Genomic DNA, 22,421 nt, shown 5'->3' with positions numbered 1-22,421 from the left:
TGTTGTCTGCTGGGGGGGTAACATAAACAAAAGGTGTGCTAACAGGCTGGACAGACTTATCAGGCGGGCCGGCTCTGTGGTCAGCATGAAGCTGGACTCCCTGGTGACAGTGGCAGAGAGGAGAACACTAAGAAAACTATTGTGGACGATGCCAGTCATCCTCTGCACACTGTCATCAGCGCTCAGAGGAGCCTGAACAGTCACAGGCTGCTCCTACCCATCCATCAAACTCTACAACTCTGCTTTTGGCAGGAGGGGGAGAAGGAGGGAGGAGTACAGCCCATCTGATACAACACATGTGCAATAATTTATATGTGCAATAATCCATCTGTACCATTTATGCTGGTGTGCAATGTTTTTACTGTACTATGTTCTATTTTATTCTATTTAACTCTTGCTCTGACTGTTGGTGTTGTATTGCTGCTGGTACCCGAATTTCCCTGAGGGACCTTTCCAAAGGGATTAATAAAGTATATTCTATTCTATTCTATTCTATTCTATTCTATTCTATTCTATTCTAGTCAGGTGAAGGGAACTCGCAAAGTAAGAATTTCATTGCTCCGTGTAACCTCTGCTGTGCATTTGATAATAAACTTCTTGAATCTTGAATATATAATGCACATTGCAGTCAGAGGGGGTTTTGCGCATGCTCACTGTCACTCAGACAACAACCAATCATGTGTGAGCAGCAGCACAGTTCTATTTGCATAGAGTGAATACAAATCGAGCGCACTAACAATACTCCAACAATCTGATTGTGAGTTAGCAACTTTCAGCCATGCCTGAGACCGTGAAAGCACCGAAGAAGGGCTCCAAGAAAGCAGTCTCCAAGACTGTTTCAAAGAGCGGCAAGAAGAAGAGGAGAACCAGGAAGGAGAGTTATGCGATCTACGTCTACAAGGTCCTGAAGCAGGTCCACCCAGACACCGGGATTTCGTCTAAAGCCATGAGCATCATGAACTCCTTCGTGAGCGACATCTTCGAGCGTATCGCTGGTGAGGCTTCCCGCCTGGCCCACTACAACAAGCGCTCCACCATCACCTCCAGGGAGATCCAGACCGCCGTGCGCCTGCTGCTTCCGGGTGAGCTGGCTAAACACGCTGTGTCTGAGGGAACAAAGGCCGTGACCAAGTACACCAGCTCCAAGTAAACCTGCTGTTAACGTGGACACACAAAAGGCCCTTTTAAGGGCCACCCACATACTCCTGTAAGAGCTGTGTCTGAATATTGTTTGTTCATATATATGTGTATTTTACAATTAAAATAAGTTTTGTTGGGTAACTACGAAAGCACGTGTTTTGTGAGAATTCGCTTCTGTATTCATTTTATGATGTAACTTTTATTCAATAATCTACATGTTTTCAGATGGGTTTTGGACAAAATAAGGCGCATAATGAAACAGAAAGTGATAGCATTTAGCCTCCATCCCCCACACCCATGTTTTTTAATCATGGAATGTACTCTAGTGCACTCTACTGGAGAGACAACGTAATGGCACCTCACGTACAGCATTTTTTTTGTCTGCTTCTGTTCGTGAGTCTTTTTACTGTTACATACAATGTTTTGACTGTTAGAACTGGGTAAACTCATTATGATTAAAAAGCTAAAAATACTGTGCAGTTATGACCAGATCACATACATACAAACCCCAAAGTCTCCACAAAATGAACTACACTTTATTTTAAATCAGCTTACATTATGAATTTCTATAAAGTAAAACAGTTGTCCCATTAGCTGTAAAGTAAATCTAGATATGAGAGATGACAAAACCAGAAGGTGATAAATCCTGTGTTTGAAACGTCAAAGACCGTCTAATAAGAAGGTGACCTATGAGTACATGGTCAGCTGAAGCCACTGGAAGGAGAAGAAAAGGAAACAATGATCAGTGCTTCATTTTTTGAGCACTAATCTTGAGGGAATAGTGACTTAGGAAATAGCATGTTGCGCAGTGACTCACCTCCAGGACATTGAGTTTGATTATTCCATCGCCGTCTTTGTCAAAGGCATTGAAAGCTCCTGCAAGAGACAGACCACATGATCCCTCACCGGTCTGTTTATATTGTCTCATGAAGGTGAGTGTAAGGTCACTGAGACCTGCAAGCTGGCTTCCAGTGAGTTATACAAAGTGCAAGGGAAATACATACGGGTGCTAAGAAGGCATACAGTAATTTGAAAGATGAATGTTGGTGATATTTTTACTCACTGAACATTCCCTCTAGCCTCACAAAGCAGCAGATGTAACTGTCAAAATCTATGTTGAGATGTTCGTCTGCATAGCGCATTGCTATGATATCATATAACTGCTTGTTGAGTTGAAACCCTGTCAGAAGGAAGGAGATATTTATTTTAAGATTATTTATTTCATCTTAAGAACAAAGAATACTTAAGCTATGGCCCACCTGCATCATTAACAGCGTTCCTCATCTCAAAACTACTGATAGAGCAGCTTTTGTCTTTGTCATAACGCCTGAAGATCACCTGTACACAGAAAGAGCCCGAGTGTCTCGTTAAACCAGTTTAACTTGTTATATGAGCCCGGAGGGGAAAACTGTCCTACCTGCCACTCCTTGATCTTTTTCCACAAGTGTTTGAACTCTTGTAGACTCAGCTTTCCTGACCCATCAGTCTGAGGAAGGATCCGTTATGGGAAAAAACAATGCGTGTAACTGCACCAGTGGGACATAATCAGGCTGTTCAGGAGGCATAAAAACGTATGGTTTTTCAAATGCAGGAACCACTTCCTGTTTTAGTGAAGCCCTCACTATCGTCTTTGTTCCTTCTAAAAAGTGCTTCCCCTATAGGACTGTATTCAGAGCTGTATTCAAAGGAGAGACCTCTGTGCAACCTTTAACACCTTCAGATCAGTCTAACTGCCACCCTGAAATGGCCTTTAAGCTCAAAGGATACATCCATTAAAGCAATCATACTCCGGCATGTCTCAAGGCTGAATCCTTCTGTCTTTATTTCACTATCTGTAAAAAAAAATGTTCATGTCGATGTGAGACTGAGCAATCATAACCTCTTCATGGTTTGTTATTCAGCATACTCACGTTTGTCTAGTACATTCTTCATGATCTTCCGGAGTTCATTGGCACAGATCTCCATGTCCTGAGGGACGGATGGAGGAACAGTTAGCTCATTATTAGCTCAAATTAAACACTCACATGAGTTGCATGAGTTGTCCTTCTTCCTGCTGCACTCACCTCACCAGCAATCTGTTTGTAAATGGCCCTGAAATGCTTCTCCTCTTCGTTCTCTTTCTCGGGTTCAAGCTGTTTTCGCTTCAGAAGAGATTAAAACAAATTTTTTTTCCAAGTGACACATTTTGACTCAAAAATAGTCAATAACTGATAAATAATTTAACCTTTACAGAACCCACAATGTGACTGATTATTTCTGCGTACATGTGTTTGTGGTACCAGTAGGGGGCAGCATGTGAAGGTTTCTAGACACTGAGGCCCTAAAGGACAACAGGTGCAGCTGAGCCACTTGATACCTACTGGCTTCAGACTCAATTGTTTTATTCCCATTACTAAACTAGGAAGATTCATTTCAGTGGCATCAGTCAGCAGAAATGACAACAGGACAAAGGTCACGGTGAGGTCTGCTAATCTATGACGTAGAGGAAATTACCTTTGGTTTCTTCCTCTTTTCGCCCAGAATACCTTCATGCTCGATCTCTTTGTTGGCACGTGCTCTGTCTGACACAAATACAATAGGCTGGCATGTGGGTAACAGCAGTGAAGGGTTATACAAGAGAAGGAAGAAGAGAAAAGGTTAATACTCCGTCCTGTGATTGGAGATTAATAATGGCAATGCTAAATGAGGACACATGATGAAGAGGAAGAGCAGAGTTTGAAGCACCGCGTGCATTGATTACCTTGTCTTTCTTTTTCTTGTCTTGCTGATGACCAATAAGACAAGGAGGGAAAGAATGATGAAATGAGATGAAAACACTTAAATATTATATTATATTATTATATATTATAAGTCTGTTAGTTGGTGTATGAGTGAACAGTGCAGATGAGACGTCAATCACACAGATAGGATTCATAATATACATCTGTAACTCCTTCCATCACAGTGCAAACCTGCATCTGGTTAGATCCGATGGTGTTCTCTGCTTCTCTGAAGAAAAACAGACAAACATTAGCTGCCATTCATTGGTAATGGACTTGCTAGCGTACGCCCCACCCTCACTGATCCTCACTCAGACATGCTCTCCTTCTCAGAGAAGACCCTGATGATGAACTCTCCCTCTTCATGGGGGTTAAAGGTGGTGGGGATGATGACATACTCCCCGGGAGGCAGCAGGAAGCGCTCCGTCACTTCCCTCAGGTTAATGTAGCTCTGGCATTTGGCCTTAGAGGCTGTGTAGAGGAAGAAGTCTTTCTGCAGATGCTGATTCTGTCCACACATCTGTGGATGGAAGCGCAGAAGTAACCACTTCTAAGGATGGTGAGGACAGTTGTAATGTATGGTGCTTTATGTGTGTATATCCAATGTGAACACTGACTGACTGACTTCATCACAATGATGTCCTTCTTCAAGACAGGCATACCTCCTTTGGCACCTGCAGACATACAGAGTAACTCAGAGTAAATGTCAAACTGACTCATACTAGAGGACATTTAAGGTGTGATACGATCACTACCTCATAGATGGAAAACCCAATGGTGAGGAATCTGGGGCCTTGATTGTGCTGCCTTCTTCGACCTTTTTGCATCAGAGCCACCACGACGGTGCAGCCCTCCTGCCCATCCTCTGAATCGTCATCCTGCTCATACAGCTCCAGGCGATACTGAGGGTTGGTCCAGAACGTGTCTGTGACACACAAAGATAATGAATACAGAAAAACTACCCTTTTTTTGCTGTATTACCCGTTAAAGGTATAAAAAAAAGCTGTTTACCTGGGAAGTTCCTGCAGCCGCCAGCAGAACTGCCCCTCACCCAGCGGCCCTCATTCACAGACACTGTCCAGCTGTTTCTTTCATCGCCTTGCAGCGCGTCGGGAGTCAGGTTGCACATCTCCAGCTTGGTGAATTTCTTGATGAAATCATCAAAGGACATCCTGAAACACAAATATGAAAGAAAAACTGTAACTAATCAGATTTGTCCCACTGTGTGAAGACCAAATACAGAAAGGGTCTCCAAAAAAGGCCAAAAAACAGCATTAAATCCCAAGAAGTAGTATAAATTTGGGACAATTCTTGAATGATCAGGGGAAAATTTTACTACAAGCACATTAGTAATGTGGTGAAGTAGTTTTCACTCACCAGAACTCACTTGTCTCTACAGTCTGCTTCTTTAGGTTCTCCCTGTCTGCAGAGGAAATAGTCGACCATTCCTTCGAACTACAGAAAAATCATAACAGACTTAACAAACTCAAAGAGCTGCTGCAGGATTAGAAGTCTCAGAAACACAGAGCATCATCATAATATACATAAAAGAAGTTCATATGTGTAAATAGTACATCTTACTTTGGACTCCAGGGTCCCTTCCAGAGTACCCAACCCCAGGGGTTACGTAACCGGATCAGGCGAATTCTCGAGTCCTTGGAAACTTCGTCACACTAGAAAGCAAAATGCCACTTATCATCTTTTATGGAAAACAGCTTCATCTTTCCATAAAACCTGCATTCAGACATTTTACTGCACCTCTTCTAGGCTTATGATGGAGTAGGCATGACCTCTGACCAGCCCCTGTTCAGTCTGAGACTCGATTTCACCGGCTGAGGTAATCTGACACAAACACACGTGTCAGAAATGGTTGTTTTATAAAGACAATTATTGATGTCTGTCTGTTTTCACATGTTATACATTTTCTGTTTTCATGGCTGTTGTGTGTATTTGCTTCTTTACCACCTACATCTATAGAGCAGCCCATCAGCGAGCCTCTCTCCAGCGCCTTCCTCATGATGTTGTAAAGCTCTGTGGGTGCCTCGGACAACTCAAAATACTCCGTAACTCCACCTGTAAAATCCTCCATGGCTTCCAAAGTGTTGCCCCCTTTCAGGGCCTCATACGATCCATGCAACCTGTGAGAGAAAGGTCAATCACTCAGAACAGGGCGCTGACATGTTGGTTCTCTGACACTTAGACATTTCACAGCATCTGCAGCCAACTTATAGGACACATGAGAAAGAGTGCACAGGTGTGGCTATACACTGATGGTCAGGGTTAATGGTCGTAACTTTTCCCTCTTCCTCAACCTTCACACTTGTCACACAATAAAACAGGTGGATTTGAATTTAAAATGCCTAAAATGATCTGATGTCAGAGTTCTTTTTTTAGTGAATAGAATGAAATCTGACCGGACTGAATGAATTAACAAGCAACACATGGGTGCTGCTCATGTGAAAGCTGCATGACTACAGCGGACATTAATAGAGTCTGCTTACTTGGCATAAGCTTTTTCCAAAAGAGCGCTCCAGAACTCGTTCTTCCTGAAAGATTTGGTAAACACCAGCTGGTTTTTGCAGGTGGGAATACGGTCATCGACAACCACATCGATCCATTCGCCATAACGCCAGAACTGTGTGCAACAAGACGTTATTTTGTATATGTTATTGTAATGTTAAAAGCAGCAATAGAAATGTTTATGCCTGTCAAACCTGGAAGTGGAAGATGCCGGCATAGTTCTCAGTAAAGCTCTGGTCTGGAGGAATCACTCTGTACAGCAGCTTCTCATTCAGTGTCAAACAGGCGATAGCAGCTAGCAGCCAGCAATCACCTGTCAACAGCAGATTCATGAGCTATGAAAAGGTTTCATCCAAACATATCACTTCACAAAGTATGTTGTCACAGATTAGACCTGCAGGTGTCACTGGGGTGAGTAAGACTATAGTCTTGGCTGGTATATTTTTGGTTTCACTACACAGCAGCAACACTTTGATATTTTAATTATGTGTGCTGTGTGTTCTCAGCAAAAGGAAGCTAATTATTCAGAAGCAGAAACACATATTACCTAATTCTCCTTGACAGATGTCGGTTCTGTTGGCTCCATCTATGGTGAACTGGGGATTTTCACAAATTTCCTAGAAGACGAAATGAGCATGTTGAAGCATATGTCATCCCCATTATGAAAAAGGTTACATGGAAGAGCTTCAACTCAAATTGGTCCAAAATTCATAACAGCACTGCTCCACTCAGTTGATAAATATATCAAGCTGAAGCTGAAAATGAGTTGGAGATGTGTCACCTTACTGTTTACTTTATTGATTATGAAGGTCTAACAGAGGGGAAAGGATGTAGTGTTAGTCATGTTACACGGTTCCAACATTTGACTTTGTCCCTGGATGTCCAGGGTGTTATAAAGGCCACAAGATGACTAAAGAAAGCATTATTATTTCAAGAAGATGTTTAATAGAAGTCAAATGCTAAGATGGTGTCAACGACATACAAACTATAATATGCATGTAATATGCATAATTATCAAGCAGCAATCAATAAACACAAATGTTTGTGTAACAACAGACCAAATATAAAGTGAGATCTCTATAATTTCAGGGGATTGACAGCAGCAGTGACTCCTCATTATACCACTGAAAACTGGAAACTAAGGCTGTCAATCTTATGTTCTGAAATTAGAGCCCCCCCGTGTGACCCCCGGACGGGATTCATGTGTCACTAATCTAAGCTAAGTGTCTCACGCCAACTTTGTCAGCTGCCGCTAAACAGCAATCAAGCCGATCTACAAAACAAACATTTGCACATAAATGAGGCATAATGTATGATGTATGATGATTCATACAAGTTAGCTTAGCATTAGGACTGCAAACAGTGGGAGATGCATCACCATGCAAAGATGAGTTTACTTCACATCAAAGTGAATACTATTACATCTATGTTATGTATCATATTATATTTTTATTTTAATCCTGTTTTTTTAATAAGACTTTAGGGTATGCTCCTGTTTTGAAAATATATGTATTTGAATGTGAACAGTGAAAAAAATCACAGATTAAAATATAAATACTATAAAATGTTTTTTGATTTACAATGTAGGAGCCTAATATAATGCTTTAATATGTGTTAATTGCTGTCTTTTTAAAGTGCTGTTACTTGATAACATTCAGTATTTTGTTTTAAATATATAGTTAAGGACATATGTCTCTTCGTGCCAAATCCAGCTAAACCTCTGCTGCCAAACGTCCTTTAACAGCTGCTATCATTACGTATACAGTCAGATCCTTTTTCTGTCACAGGCAAAATGTTGGAAAACTTTCAAACCCCTTCAGAAGTGTTTATCAGTAAACTATAAGAACTATGAGAGCATGACAAGAGCCTTTATGTTTCCCAGTTCGAGTTGAGAGTGTTGCTCTGTGTGAGAGTCAGCTGTCTGTGAGTGCAGAAGGTGATAACCCACAGCTATGCACCACCATCTATGCAGCCATACCAACCTTACACCACACCCATGTGTTGTGGAGTTAGTAATTAGATACAGGGGATTATAGAGAAGAGCCTCTGTAAACATGTTAGAGACTCTTTTGCATGAAGTGCACGTTAAAGGATATGATGACTAAAAGACTCACCGAGGGGCGTTTCCACTCAAACTTCATGGAAGGTTTCTGACTGTAGAACAGTGAGGAGTCATCTGCAGGAAACAGGGGGTCCTCAAACAAAATATTCTTACTCAGGTATTTGTCCCGCAGTTCCAAAAATGTCTTTAGACGCTTAGCATCTTTCACAGCCTCATTTCTGCTTAGAATTGCTGAGTAGATGGAGTTTGATCCAGCAAAAGGGTAATCGGCTAAAGCATCAGGCCCGAGTGATGCTTCACTGTCAAAGAGCACTTTCACCGTTATCTCTTCAATCAGGGGCACTTCAGCTTGCTCATCCCCCATTTTGTCAGTATGCGTCTCAGCCTCTACTCTAGAAAAGAAACACTGGAGTCCTTGCAGCACATGAAGTTGCAAAACACCCCCAAACCTGTATGCTCCTTTTAACTTTTTAGTTCCCCCTCTCTGCTGCTGGTGAACTGTCACTGACCAGCCTCCCACACCAGCTCTCACTGTTGTGTAGCTGGATACCTACACCTAAATATAGGTCTCTTTAAAGGCGGGGAGGAGTCTTCTCAAAGGGAAACTAAAGATACCATGTCACATGTTCAGGCATAGCCTACAGTCTAAAATTTGCAATCAATCTGAATTAATAGAATCTTTACTTTAACAAAGGGAGCTTTTCCTTGGGGGTTCAGGCTCTGGGTTTCTGTAAAGCGCGTTAAGGCAATTCTGATTGTAAAAAGCGCTATAAAAATAAAATTGAATTAAATTGAATTGATCTTAGTAGGTCTATGTAGGTCTAAGTCAGGAGAGTCTGAGAAGTGGCTTGCACGGACGCCTTTCCAGTAGCCACTTCTCTAAATAAATACTATAGATAGAAAATAAATACATAAATACATAAATAACAAAGGTTTATACATGACTGACAAGATAAAGATACCACCAATCAATGGCTAAACCACAGTTATATTTTCCTGGATATTTAGATGGCTTACTGTTGGATTTGGCAGTGTACAAAAACATTAAGCAGTTAAATAATCCATATATTATGTATGTATAATGTATAACTTTTATATGGTCTGCTACATTGACACCTAGTGGCAAAACAAACACCCTGAAATCTACTTCCTTGTCAGTGGTTTGTTGTAGCTGCTAAACCAACCATTGATCATGAATCAGTGCTCAGTTGGTCTGATTCTCTGTCAGTCTGTGCCCATACTAAACTAGAAAAGCATTTCCTGAAGAAAATGCAAGTTTGATTGCCACAGCTGAAGCATTGCTTTGAACGCTGATGTGAAGGATTGCTCTGAATTGCTGGAGAATCTGCAATCTGAACTTAATTTGCTGAAACACAGTTAAGAATTTAGAAAGATGAAGCTCTTATTTGGAAAAGTAGAAAATGTTTTAATATTATGAAGATGTGAAAGAGAAACAGCTGAAGACAAGAACAGTATAAAGTCACGACCTTAAAGAATAGCCTGTGAATATACCATATGAAAGGTCTGAGGCTGGAATAATACCATAAGACTAAGAAGCTCAGGCTGTGTGATTTGAATGTGGAAAAGTAGTATACAGCTGAAAGATGATCAATATGACAGCTATAATGCTTAAAGTCTGATAAAGACTACAAATATGGCCCCTCCTAATGCATATTTCCTATGTAAAACCACCCTCCGAACAACTTCGTTTTTTGTCCAAACCGAAGCCTTCAGACAAAACGTAAGAACACCGTGAGAATCACAAGAAGTTTCTCTACAACTGGTATAATTTTTATGTCTGGGATGTCAAAGATGTGGAAATGGCGGCGAGTTAGATAATATGGCAGCTCTGCTTCTCTGTTTTTGGTTTTACATTATGTCTTAATGGAGGAATGACCGGCACTCTCCCCGAACAGCTGGCTGTCAGGGCAAAACGGTTTGGTGTGGAGTTTTAAGAGGGACACCATAAGAAAGCCAACAAATTTTCCTTCGAACTGATATAAAAATTATCCCAGTAATATGGACGGTGCAGGTCTAAGCGCAGGTTAGAGAAATTTTTTTTAGGCATCTCCTCAGCCTCTCTCCACTCTGAGTGATGACTCACCCACTCTAGCTCCCAACATTCCACACAATACACACTAATGTTAAACTCAAAAGAGACCTCAAAAACCACTTCATCTTTAATCCCTGGTCATTTGAAGACGGAGCTGAACTTCCAAATTCTGTACAAGTTTTGAAGACCAAGATGTTGGAAGTATTTTAAGCTTTGAATGGTTTCTCTATCTTGACATTTGTAGGAGGAGTAGCATTTTGCAGAAGAGATGGTTTGAAAGGCTCTCTCATTGACTCCCATGTTAATTTGAGGGTGGAAAAGGTTTAATATTTTTAATATTATAATATTTGTAATTATTATTGAAGGTTTCCGGGTATGTCCTGAATGAGCTGTATCTTTTGATGTTTGAATGGTTTGAATCGGTCCATGCATTCTGAAGATATGCTGAGCCAAAAAACGTACGGAATAATAATAACTAGAAAAAGCATTTCCTGAAGAAAAGGCAAGTTTGATTGCGGAAGCTGAAGCATTGCTTTGAACGCTTATTTTAATGATTGCTTTGAACTCTTTGAGAATATGAAATCTGCATGTAACAGCTGAATTAATCTGAATATTAGCTGAATCACTCATAAAACAGCTGAATTAATCTGAATATTAGCTGAATCACTCATAAAACAGCTGAGTTAATCTGAATATTAGCTGAATCACTCATAAAACAGCTGAATTAATCTGAACAGGAGCTGAATAATTGCTTTGAACAGCAGGTGAATTGTCTGATCTTGGAATAATAGCTGAGGCTTAGAGAGACTAAATGATTTTGATGTAGATATGTAGCAAACAGCTCCATAGCAATGAATATGGCACATATCATGCGTAATGATGGATAAAGACTACAAATATGGCTGCTTTGTATGCCTCTGTGTGTCAGCCTGTCACCATGGTAACAGCCCTGCCTGCCTAATTAACCCCTATTTAAGACACCTGTGTGATTCTCCTTTTACCCCTCTCAGGCAGATCCCATGTATTTTAATGGGGGTTGCACCCTCTGAACAATGTCTCTTTTTGTCCAAACCAAAGCCTTCAAAATAAGAACACCATCAGAATCACAAGAAGTTGCTCTACAACTGGTATAATTTTTATGCCTGTGACATTAAAGATGTGGAGATGGCGGCAAGTTAGAAAATATGGCAGCTCTGCTTCTCTGTTTTTGGTTTTACATTATGTCTTAATGGAAGAATGACCGGCACTCCCCCCGAACAGCTGGATCTACAGGCAAAACAGTTTGGTGTTGAGTTTTAAGACTGACACCATCAGAACCCAGACCATTTTTCCTTCGAACAAATTATCCCTGTCAGATAAAAGGTGCAGACGTGGCAGCAGGATAGAAACGCAGAAACTGGTTTAATAACTATAAATAGCTGAAAAAACTAAAAGTTGACCCATCATGTCCTCAATAAGCTGAACATTTTGACATTTGAACGGTTTGGCACAAAGTATGCCCAAGATACGCTGAGCCAAAAAGTGTACGGAAGAAAATATAATAATAATAATAAAAATAAAGAAGTAGAAGAACTAAAGTTTGATTGCTCTGAAATCAAACTAATAATAAAGACGTAGAATAACGATAGTTTGATTGCCTAGCAACAGCATTCAAACTAATAAGAGGGGAGGCTGCTGAGAACGGGGTTGCCAGATTTGATAGAACCCTGCATTATTACTTAGTTATTATTTTGGCCTCTATTTAACAATGAAGAACACTAGTTTGATTGTCTCGCAACGGCAATCAAACTAATTAAATAATAGGTCTGTCTTTTTTGTGTTTCCTAGAAACATTTCTGTTATCGTGTGCCCCTGTTTTGAACTCCTTTCCTGTGTTTTTAATGTGCTGTTTTGAAGGCTTTGATCATTCGTACCTGGCAACCTGCCTTGCACTGACGTTCCCGAGCTAGTAGTGCAGTGTGCATCTGGAAGTTGTCGCCATCGTATCAGGCTAAATGTTAAGCTAGCTCTCAAGTCAGCCGCTGTGTTCGAGGATATAAAGTTAATGAAACCATTTACCGTGTTTGGTTTCTAATGTCGACCTTTTATGAACTGTTGTGATGTTAGTAGTTACAAGTCGCGATATGGACTTTAGCTGTGTTGTGTAGTTTATTCACATTAGCAGTAGCTTTTTCTCTGAGCACACATTAGCAGGGCTGGAGTCTTGAGAAGCAGCAAGAGGCGGTGGGCTGCTAAAACTGTGGCTAGTTAGCAGCGAGTTAGCTAACCAGCACGTATCGAGATACGTTTAGGCATTAAAGTGAATAAAGGCACGACAGTCAGCGTTGTTCCGTCGTATTTCTTCGTATTTGTGTATACTCGATAACTTGACAAGTTGCTGCAAGCAAGAAGTTAGCAGCGCCACGAAGCTAGCTGCAACTCGGCTGAGACACCGACAAGATTACTAGCTAACAGAGCTAACTAGATAGCTGTTCTTAGTCTGCTACGGTGGGAGTCTGTTAAACTGGAGCTGGCATCGACACATCTCCCGTCTTATACAAGTATGTGCCTGCATTTATTATCTATACTGATGTTTTTGATACAGCTTATTGTGGCCTTTCCTGTTCGAGCTAGCTTCCTACGGGACAGTTGCTTCTGCCACTGTTGGAAAGATACAGTTGTTGTTATCGTGAGGCTATTATGAGGTCGTGGTATTTTTTGAGTGTATGTCCTTAACCGGCAATAATACGTTGCCATGGACTATGTAGTATTTATATTATTTCTGTGTCGTACAGCAGGCTGTTGGGCCTGACAACCCGAGAAAATGTCTGAGGGAGAAAGTAAGCAGGGCCCGGACACTGTCCAGGAAGTGAAGCCGGAGTCCGTGGCTGCGGCACCCACGGGTCAACAAGGAGTTTCATCCGTGTCTCCTCCGGTGTCTATGGTGACCCAGTCTTCTGCTACTGCTGCCACAGAGGATGAGGAAGAGGAGAGTGAGGATGAGTCAGAAATTTTGGAGGAGAGCCCATGTGGACGTTGGCAGAAACGCAGAGAAGAGGTAAGGGGGTTATTTCTGTAGATGAGGCATGTTCATCTGGATTAGGGTGTAGATATTGTGACTGATCCATTGTTTTTGTTAATTCCCTCTCTGAAAGGTGAATCAGCGCAATGTCCCTGGGATTGATAATGCTTACTTGGCCATGGACACAGAGGAAGGAGTTGAGGTGGTGTGGAATGAGGTCATGTTCTCAGAGAGGAAGAATTTCAAGCTGCAGGAGGTTGGTGCAGAGATTAAAGAAATACATCTGCAACATTTACAGGATAACTGTGATTAGCAAGTGTTTAACACTAATGTTTTATGGTTTGTCTTAATGTCTTTAATGTTCTGTTATACTCTGACCTCAGATTTGAAGAGGTTTTCATTTTTCCCTTTGGCTTTAAGCTCCTTAGCCAAGTGGTCTGCCTGTTGTTGCCAGCTGCATAGCAAAGGACACACTGTGCCTGTTTAGTTGCAGAACGAAATCAGGATAGAAGTACAGTAAAATGTGGGCTATTTAGGGTTATGCATACATTTTTATTTTTGACATTCTAGGCATTTCAGTGGTGACTTACAGTTCAAGTGTTACCTCCACAAAGGGCATTAGTCGAAGATCCAGAGTGTTGCTTACTTTTTTTAATTACAGATTAATTAATTAGAGAAACATTGCCAATGTGTGGTTAGACAGTCATTCCTGTTTTCATAGTTTCTGGCTGGGATGAACAGTGTAACATCGGTGGTTAAAAACAAAAGCATGCACTTTAGTAAAGGATGTGATGTTTGTATTTTATGCTTACATTCCCTGTCCATCTTTTAAGCTGCCCTCCTGGGTTCTAAGGTTTCATTAATCCTGAGGTTTTTGTAATGACATCTTTGCACAGACGTATGATTTTGTTAAAAACATAAGTTGTTGTGTATTAATAGGTCATTTGTTCTGTTTCTTTTTTTCCTAAAAGGAAAAAGTCAAAGCTGTGTTTGACAATTTGATCCAGCTGGAGCATTTGAACATTGTGAAGTTCCACAAGTACTGGGCGGATGTCAAAGAGAACAGAGCAAGGGTACGGCCTCCATTTACTTCAAACATGAAGGGAACACGGATGGCTTCTGTGCTTATTCGATTACATTGGTGACGTTGTTGTTCGCAGGTCATTTTCATCACTGAATACATGTCGTCAGGAAGCCTCAAACAGTTTCTGAAGAAGACCAAGAAAAACCACAAGACTATGAATGAAAAGGTATGAAAGGCTTAAAATGTAGTTACTTTTCTTATTCTTATTATTATTACCCTTTCTTATTATTCTGACAGGTTGAGAGGCTTATGTTTTCTAACATACTTTTTCTGACAGGCCTGGAAGCGCTGGTGCACACAGATACTGTCAGCTCTTAGGTTAGTGTAACCTCCAAAATACGGAAGTCAGCAAAGTTATCTTCTTTCACACTGTAATAAGTGTGTATTTGCTGCTATGTTTTGTATGTGTTAACCTGTGTGGAGCTGTACATATGTTCTTCTTTGGTCCTTGCCCTTAACCCTTGTTCTTTCGCCTTCAGCTACCTGCATTCATGTGAACCTCCCATCATTCATGGCAACCTGACCTGTGACACCATCTTCATCCAACACAATGGCCTCATCAAAATTGGCTCAGGTGGGCTTCTTTGTTCCTCTTTGTCACATTTCTGTACTATAGATTTCTTCACTTCCATTTCCCTCTCTTTAATATTTTAGTTGCTCCTGACACCATCAACAATCATGTGAAAACCTGTCGGGAAGAGCAGAAGAGCCTTCACTTTTTCGCTCCAGAATATGGAGGTAAGGTTCAGTCAGTGTATCATTTGCCTGAGATTCAACTCACATTTGTCTTCGTGTAATAATCAACTTTTCATCTGCTTTTAGCTGTTGCCAATGTTACCACAGCCGTGGATATATATTCCTTTGGAATGTGCGCCTTAGAGGTAAGAGGATACTTGTTCTGCTCTGAGCTGTGTTATATACTGGTAGATGTGCCTACTTACTTTAATGTACATTTGTTACATTTAATGTTTGTAGCAAATGAAAATCACCATCTCTGTCTAACAAACATTTTTGTATTTATGAATCCCTTCTTTGTCCAATCTACTCCTCAGATGGCTGTGCTGGAAATCCAGAGTAATGGAGATTCGTCTTATGTGTCTCAAGAAGCAATAAACAGTGCCATTCAGTCTCTAGAGGACCCCTTACAACGGGTGAGTGTCACTCTGGCAGACATTTAAAGTCTGTTTATGGGAAAGGTTCATAACTTTTTTTTTTTTTTTCGTTTCCTCTACACGTCCACAGGAGTTCATCCAGAAGTGTCTGGAGGTGGACCCCAGTAAGCGACCCACAGCCAAGGAGCTGTTGTTCCACCAGGCCTTGTTTGAGGTGCCCTTACTTAAGCTGCTGGCTGCACACTGCATCGTCAGCCACCAGCGTGAGTCAGATATACTTGAATAAATACGGATAAATGTTTATACTCCACAGCAGGGTCACCAAATGGCGGACCACGGTCCGGGTCCAGACCCAGAAGCTGTCCCATACGGACCCAAATTTATAGTCTAAACAGCAGGTTATTCTTTAAAACCTGATGGGACGCTTCTATTTTAACTGCCGCAGCTTCCATTGACTTCACGGTAGTGGCTTAGCGCATGAGGAAACGCACAGATCAATTGCATACGAGTTTATCCATCCCACGTGATAACTCTCAGCCAATCAAATCTGGGCATTTCGGGTGGTTGCGATTGCAATACAAGTTGCAGACAGATTACGCACTTGAAAAGACGAGAGAAAAGAAAAGAAAGAAGACCAAGAAAGTGGACCAGAACGGTCCAGTACGGCATTCCGGCAGCATCTGTAAATAGATATGTGTTCGGAAAACGATTAAATAGTCTTATAGTAGCCTAATGTTGGATGGTGGAGGATGAGGATGAGGAGAGGACCCAAGCACAGGATTACAGGTTACTTTCAAGCATACTGAATGGAAATGAGATTTGAAAATATTAGCTGGCATAAGTTATGTTATCTAGAGGTGGATATGTAGCAAAGTATTATTCAAATTAAGTAAATTAAACAAAAACTTTGTCCGAAGTGATAGTGTTTCCAGCATTGCGATGAACATGCATGGAAATGAATATTATGGTGAACATTATATAACATTATGTAATAAACATACACCCCCTCCTTTCCCCTTATTTTAAAATGCAATCCTACTTTTATGTAATTATTGAAAGAACATTCTACAGTTCTATATTATGTGACAAAAATATTGTCAAAGGTTTTAAATTGTGCTGTATTGTACTGCCGTGTTGGTTCCATGCATCCATCCAACCATATATATAGGCTATATATAATCCTAGCAAAGGTCCGAATATATATATTTGGACCTTTGCTTCCAGAAATTTTCTCTAACTGGACCTCTTCAACTTGAAATTGAATACTCCTTCCTTACAGTATTATGAAACAAATAGACATTTAAAAATGTTTAAACTTTTACTCCTTACTCCTACTCCTGTTTAAAATGATGGCATGGGGAAATGTTTTCTAATGCAGACGACACACAGCTTTATATATCAGTGTCATCACATGACTACAGTCCCTTACACTCACTAAGTAAGTGTACTCAACAAATCAATGAGTGGATGAGCCAGAACTTTCTCCAGCTCAATGCTGACAAAACAGAGATGATTTTTTGTTTTTGGCCCCAAAAATGAAAGAGCTAAGATCAGCGCTTACCTTAACTCCATGTCACTGAAGGTCACAAACCAAGCCAGAAATCTCGGTGTAATACTCGACTCAGACCTGAATTTTAACACCCATGTAAAAGCCATTACTAAGTCTGCCTATTGCCACCTGAAAAAACATTGCTAGGATCAAGGGCTTTCTGTCCAAACAAGACACAGAAAAACTTATTCATGCATTTATTTTCAGTAGGCTAGATTATTGTAACGGCGTCCTCACAGGTCTTAGCAAAAAATCAGTCAGGCAGCTGCAGCTGGTCCAAAATGCTGCTGCTAGAGTTCTGAGTAACACCAGGAAAATGGACCACATCACACCGGTCCTCAAATCACTGCACTGGCTTCCTGTGAGTCAAAGGATACATTTCAAAACTTTACTCCTGGTCTACAAAGCACTGAATGGTCTTGGACCAAAATACAGCCCGGACTTATTGGTTCCCTATGAACCATCCAGACGCCTGAGATCATCAGGGACAGGCCTACTGTGTGTACCCAGGGTCAGAACCAAACAGAGTGAAGCAGGATTCAGTTATTCTGCCCCTCACCTGTGGAACAGCCTTCCTGAACACCTGAGGTCTGCTCAGACAGTCACTTCTTTTAAGTCAGGCCTGAAAACACATTTGTTTACTGCAGCGTTCTCCTAATTACTTGACTGCACTCTTCTCATTTAATCATCCTGATTCTATTTGATGTTTTTTATGATTTTATTCTTTTTATGATTTTAATTTCCTTCATAATTTAATGTTTTAAAATGTTTTTATTCTGTGATTTCATCTTATGTAAAGCACTCTGAATTGCCTTGTGTATGAATGGTGCTATATAAATAAAGCTTGCCTTGCCTTGCCTTGCCTTGCCTAATAGCAGGTTTCTGTTTCTTTGCAGACATGATTCCAGAAAATGCTTTAGAGGAGATGACGAAAAACATGGACCCCAACTTGGTAATTGTGGAGGGCAAGGAGGGAGTTCAGATGAAGTAAGTCAGAGTGTAGTCTTGTTTTCTGTAATAATTTCTGTAAGATACTAGAGCAATTGTGTCTGGATGTTTTATTTATCAATACGATTTAAATGCGGTCTTTACCTCAGAGCTAAGTGCTACAATTTCTAAGACCTTCCAGCTGTTAAATGCAGTTGAAATTAGTTTCATTTTGTTTCAGGCTCTCCCAGTTTCCTGCCCTTGAGCTGGACAAGTTCCTGGAAGATGTAAGGTAAGAAACTGTAAAGCTTCTTTCACACATTCACTGCAGTCCAGAAAAGATTGTTTGTCTCAGTTGGAGCTGTGTTTGAGATTGAAAATGCCTCAGTGCACAATAAGCAGACTTTATTCTGCCAGGTACAAAGTGCATAATGTCTAATTGAGCCTAAGTGTGCTGGTTTATGGTAATACCTATTTGTTGTTGTTGTTTGTTTCCACGTCTAGTACATATACGCTGAAGTACATTAAGTTTTGCTACAAAACAACATAGAGACGTTGATGTTTATTTATTAATCTGCCTTCTGGACCCAGCTGAGTATTTCCAGGAGGTTAGAACATGTCTCGGATCAGCCCTTCACTTCAGGGCCTGATTCTCCAGACCATTTGAGTCAGCTTAGAACATTTTTGGTTCCTTCCACATGTACACTGTCAAGCTTAAAATTTTCCAGACATTAAAGTAGGGTTGGGCGATATTGGCAAAAAAATTAATCACGATTAATTGTGACATTTAGCCAATAACGATTAATTGATGACGGTTGCACTGACATGTTTTTGACTCTAAATCACCACATTGTGCTTAAATAATTCTGACAAATCATCAGTCAAGTTAACTCCTTCATTCTAACAGGTTAAAGTGGTGATTAGGCACAAACCAGTCATGTTTGAAATATGTATTGATAACAGATGCACAAACTGCTTCAAAATAATAATGAAGCAAACATTTAAAGTAACTTTGTCCTTCAGATGTTCTTATCTTAAGGTCACAGAGCAGTGCATATCAACATTAAAATTAAACAAGTCACATCAGAAAAGTCACATCAGTGATTATTTCACGTTAAAAAATGTGTCTGTGCAAATGAACCTGTGACTGGAATATGTCACACACTAGTGCATGTTTTCACTCAGAACAGCAGCAGAAAGTCAATAAATAAAGATCGGGAGGCCGCTCTATTCTTTTGATACGAGCAAACATTCCGTTACTATGGCAACAACCAACGCTCCACGCTTCACACCTAATGCGTAGCTGTAGCCGGTGTTGTGGCCTCGTCTGGCTTTCTTTGGCTTTCTTTGTGCTCCAGCTTATGGTGACAGACGTTGATTTGAATTGAATTTATACGATTTTGCACAAGCCTACATTAAAGTGACTTTGTGAGTTACTTTCACTTGAGTAAAAGAACTGATTCAGGTATTGATATTGCACTGTTTCTTCTGTCAGAAGCCCTGCAAAGAAGCTAGTGTTGTGATGCTTTTTGTCTCTTGATCTATCAGAAATGGGATCTACCCTTTGACTGCATTTGGGATGCCCTGTCCACAGCAGCCTCAGCAGGAGGCTGTGAAGTCACCCATAGTGCCCCCCTCAGTTAAAACCCCAACTCCTGAACCTGCAGAGCTTGAGACGCGGAAAGTAAGGACAAAGTGAAATCAAATATTTTTAATCCTGCTTGTGTTTATTAAAAAAAATAGAATCCACAGAACTCCTAAAAATGTTATTTATATCTCTCCGATCAGTCTGCATGCGCATGTATTGATCTGTTTTCTGCTTGCTCCTCCAGGTCCTTCAGATGCAGTGTAATATTGAGCCTGTTGATGAGGGCACAAAGCATCATGTAGGTTTCTCATGTCTGTCTGATTCAATGATGCAAAGGTTTTCTTCATGTGGTATATGAAGGTGTTCTGTCAGACTTTAAAATGGTCTAATGTTTTCTATCCTCAGCTGACCTTGCTGTTGAAACTTGAGGATAAACTGAACAGGCACTTGAGCTGTGATTTGTTACCAAGTGAGTCCCTTCAAAACTGTGCAGCCTACCTGTCAATCACCTTAGTAATAAATAAGATATAACCTTTGATTGATGATAATATTGACAAGAGATTATGTTTGTATTTTTGCCTAGATGAGAATGTGCAGGAGCTAGCTGTGGAGCTTGTTCAGCTGGGGTTCATCAGTGAGGTAAGAGTTTGTCATTATTACATTATATCAACTCACCAGCCACTCATTAGTGGTTAGTAACCACTCACAAGAGGCAGTACTTTGGTACAAATCAGGAGAGATGATGTTGGTCTTTTTCAGTAGTAGATATAGTAATAATATAGCTGTGCATTCTAAGAGCAGCATGATGACTTACATCTGTAGTTAAAGGCATTTGGAAGCAGGTGTTAAATGTAACACATGGAGCAACATTTTGGAAGAAAAATGTTTTTGTGTTTGGAGATGGTGTCTGAGAGTCAAATTATAAAAGGAAATGTTCCTATTCTACATCCCTTGCAGCTGGCTAACGTTAGCTTGTGTAGGCTTGTTATTGTCTGATGTTATGGCATCCTTACCTTATGTGTTACCAGTAGCAGCTGTAAACAGTTTCACCTTCTCTCTCTGATTTAGGGCGACCAGCCGCGACTTGCATCTGTTCTTGAAGAGGCCTTCTCAAAGTTCTACAGCCGGAATGGTTCTCTCAATCCAGTGACAGTTTCCTCATAGCGGAGGATTCTCCAGGCCTTCTCTCAGCCCTCCTCGTCCTCTACAAATAGGACTAGCTTTTGCTCCATCTTCAAGTTGCAAGAAAGCTTTGCGAGGACAGGAGGAAGCCTTGGTCTGAGTTCAGATCCTGCAGCCTGTCCTTCTTTCTTCTGGTGGGAAAAGCTGCCACTAAGTGGTTGTTGCTATACTATCTTTTATTTTTGGTTTTCCCACCCAATACAGCCATCTGCTTCTCTTTGAAAAGAGGAAAAGAGGAAATCCTAGATTCAACTTAATGGAAAATACAAATGTTTTCAGTTTGGCTCTTTCTCTCAAAAACTGAAGTGTTGAAGAAATGATGGGAGGTAAACAAATTGGATAACAGCAGTGTTTTCCTTAAGTCAGTGTTGAAATTGTATTTTAAACATTTTACTTAACACTGTTTAATGGTTGTCTGTATGAAAGAAAAACAAACTCTTTGTCCTGGCATACCGTATGAGTGTGTGTGTGTGTGAACGTTGTAAGGTTAAGTCTAGTCCTTTTAAATTTTCTCCTGGGCAGCGAGGGCAGGCATCCTTTTGCCTCGTGATAGTTTTGAGTGCATCACACTTGTAATGCAACAGATACCAGTGTCAATTTTACTTCAAATAATTCTGTAATTGTGCAACATAGTCTGAAGAGATAAAATATTCTAAAGAGACAAACTATTTATTTGTGTATCTTTTTCCTGAGTGTGTCATGTACTTCACTTGCAGCACTAAGGCCGGTGGTTGTTGGAATGTATGCTTTCTTTAAATCATCCGTTTTCTTTGTTGACAAAGAGGTGTACTCACTTGACTGTGGCCCAACTACTACAAGTAGATCTTTGCAGCACTTATCAATCAGGTCAAAGAAAAGATGTCTTTAGGTGGCATAGTAGAGGCTGGTTAGATCATGTTAGCTCATGCAGTAAACTTGCTTCTGGTTCATTATTCCAGCTTAAGCCCATCAACACTTTAAATTTCATGGCTCTGAAGCATTTGTTTCCTTCACGTCTGAGCTGTTCTGTGTGCTATGATGTTCTCATTGGCTCAGACCGCTCTCTGCTGTTAACTGACTGGGGATCTCTCTGCTAGTTTGCACACTTCTGCATCCTGTTGGAAATGTCCTGCACACCAACAGGAGGGAATTGGGTGGATTTGTGAGTCATTGAAAATGTAGTCAGTGGTCCATTCTTGTCTTCTGTATTCTGACTGACAGGGTCTGTAGATACTCGAGTTACAAGTGTGTGGCTGCCCGGCATGCTTGTAACCATCTTGTACACTGTATGCTGGACACTGTGCTCTGTTTCTGCAATGCATTTACCTTCTTTTTTCACTTCCTGAAATGAATTAAAAAAAAAAACTACACTGTCAGCACTATATAGCGTTGTTTGGTGTCATCTTTACATAAATTACATTATTACAGATCTTAATTTGGCAAAAACCAAATCTCTGTTAGACCT

At 40.6% G+C, this 22,421-nt stretch overlaps 3 protein-coding genes across 5 annotated transcripts; 2 read left to right on the top strand and 1 right to left on the bottom strand.

Moving 5' to 3' along the window:
- Positions 1-683: 683 nt before the first annotated feature.
- On the top strand, positions 684-1,292 carry LOC114428382 (histone H2B 1/2-like). The gene has a single exon (XM_028396736.1). It carries the CDS (start codon positions 779-781, stop codon positions 1,148-1,150), a length of 372 nt encoding a protein of 123 aa, XP_028252537.1. The 5' UTR covers positions 684-778; the 3' UTR covers positions 1,151-1,292.
- Positions 1,293-1,654: 362 nt separating this feature from the next.
- Positions 1,655-9,029, bottom strand: capn3b (calpain 3b). 2 transcript variants are annotated; one of them, XM_028396734.1, is made up of 23 exons: positions 8,534-9,029; positions 6,967-7,036; positions 6,614-6,732; positions 6,401-6,534; positions 5,869-6,037; positions 5,658-5,741; positions 5,481-5,572; positions 5,277-5,354; positions 4,911-5,071; positions 4,655-4,824; positions 4,562-4,573; positions 4,211-4,419; positions 4,092-4,128; positions 3,881-3,904; positions 3,634-3,720; positions 3,204-3,281; positions 3,051-3,108; positions 2,908-2,972; positions 2,558-2,626; positions 2,400-2,478; positions 2,204-2,320; positions 1,958-2,016; positions 1,655-1,854 (listed from the first exon to the last, which is right to left on the bottom strand). In XM_028396734.1, exons 1-23 carry the CDS (start codon positions 8,843-8,845, stop codon positions 1,828-1,830), a joined length of 2,310 nt encoding a protein of 769 aa, XP_028252535.1. In that variant the 5' UTR covers positions 8,846-9,029; the 3' UTR covers positions 1,655-1,827. The 2 variants fall into 2 exon arrangements, with proteins under 2 accessions (XP_028252535.1, XP_028252536.1); XM_028396735.1 differs by lacking the exons at positions 4,911-5,071; positions 5,277-5,354; positions 5,481-5,572; ... (4 more) ...; positions 6,967-7,036; positions 8,534-9,029 and having other exon boundaries at positions 4,525-4,573; positions 4,655-4,796.
- A 3,469-nt stretch (positions 9,030-12,498) lies between these two features.
- nrbp1 (nuclear receptor binding protein 1) lies at positions 12,499-22,338 on the top strand. Of its 2 annotated transcripts, none has more exons than XM_028396768.1 (18): positions 12,499-13,074; positions 13,312-13,571; positions 13,669-13,791; positions 14,507-14,608; positions 14,696-14,785; positions 14,897-14,937; positions 15,099-15,193; positions 15,274-15,357; positions 15,442-15,500; positions 15,672-15,770; positions 15,862-15,994; positions 18,177-18,267; positions 18,449-18,499; positions 19,756-19,891; positions 20,040-20,093; positions 20,201-20,264; positions 20,379-20,434; positions 20,864-22,338. In XM_028396768.1, exons 2-18 carry the CDS (start codon positions 13,338-13,340, stop codon positions 20,957-20,959), a joined length of 1,608 nt encoding a protein of 535 aa, XP_028252569.1. In that variant the 5' UTR covers positions 12,499-13,074; positions 13,312-13,337; the 3' UTR covers positions 20,960-22,338. The 2 variants fall into 2 exon arrangements, with proteins under 2 accessions (XP_028252569.1, XP_028252568.1); XM_028396767.1 differs by having other exon boundaries at positions 13,309-13,571.
- The last annotated feature ends 83 nt before the right edge of the window (positions 22,339-22,421 follow it).

This window comes from Parambassis ranga, chromosome 24 (genome assembly GCF_900634625.1).
Source record: "Parambassis ranga chromosome 24, fParRan2.1, whole genome shotgun sequence".
Taxonomy (NCBI): domain Eukaryota; kingdom Metazoa; phylum Chordata; class Actinopteri; family Ambassidae; genus Parambassis; species Parambassis ranga.
This window is presented reverse-complemented; position numbering and strand designations above follow the sequence as displayed.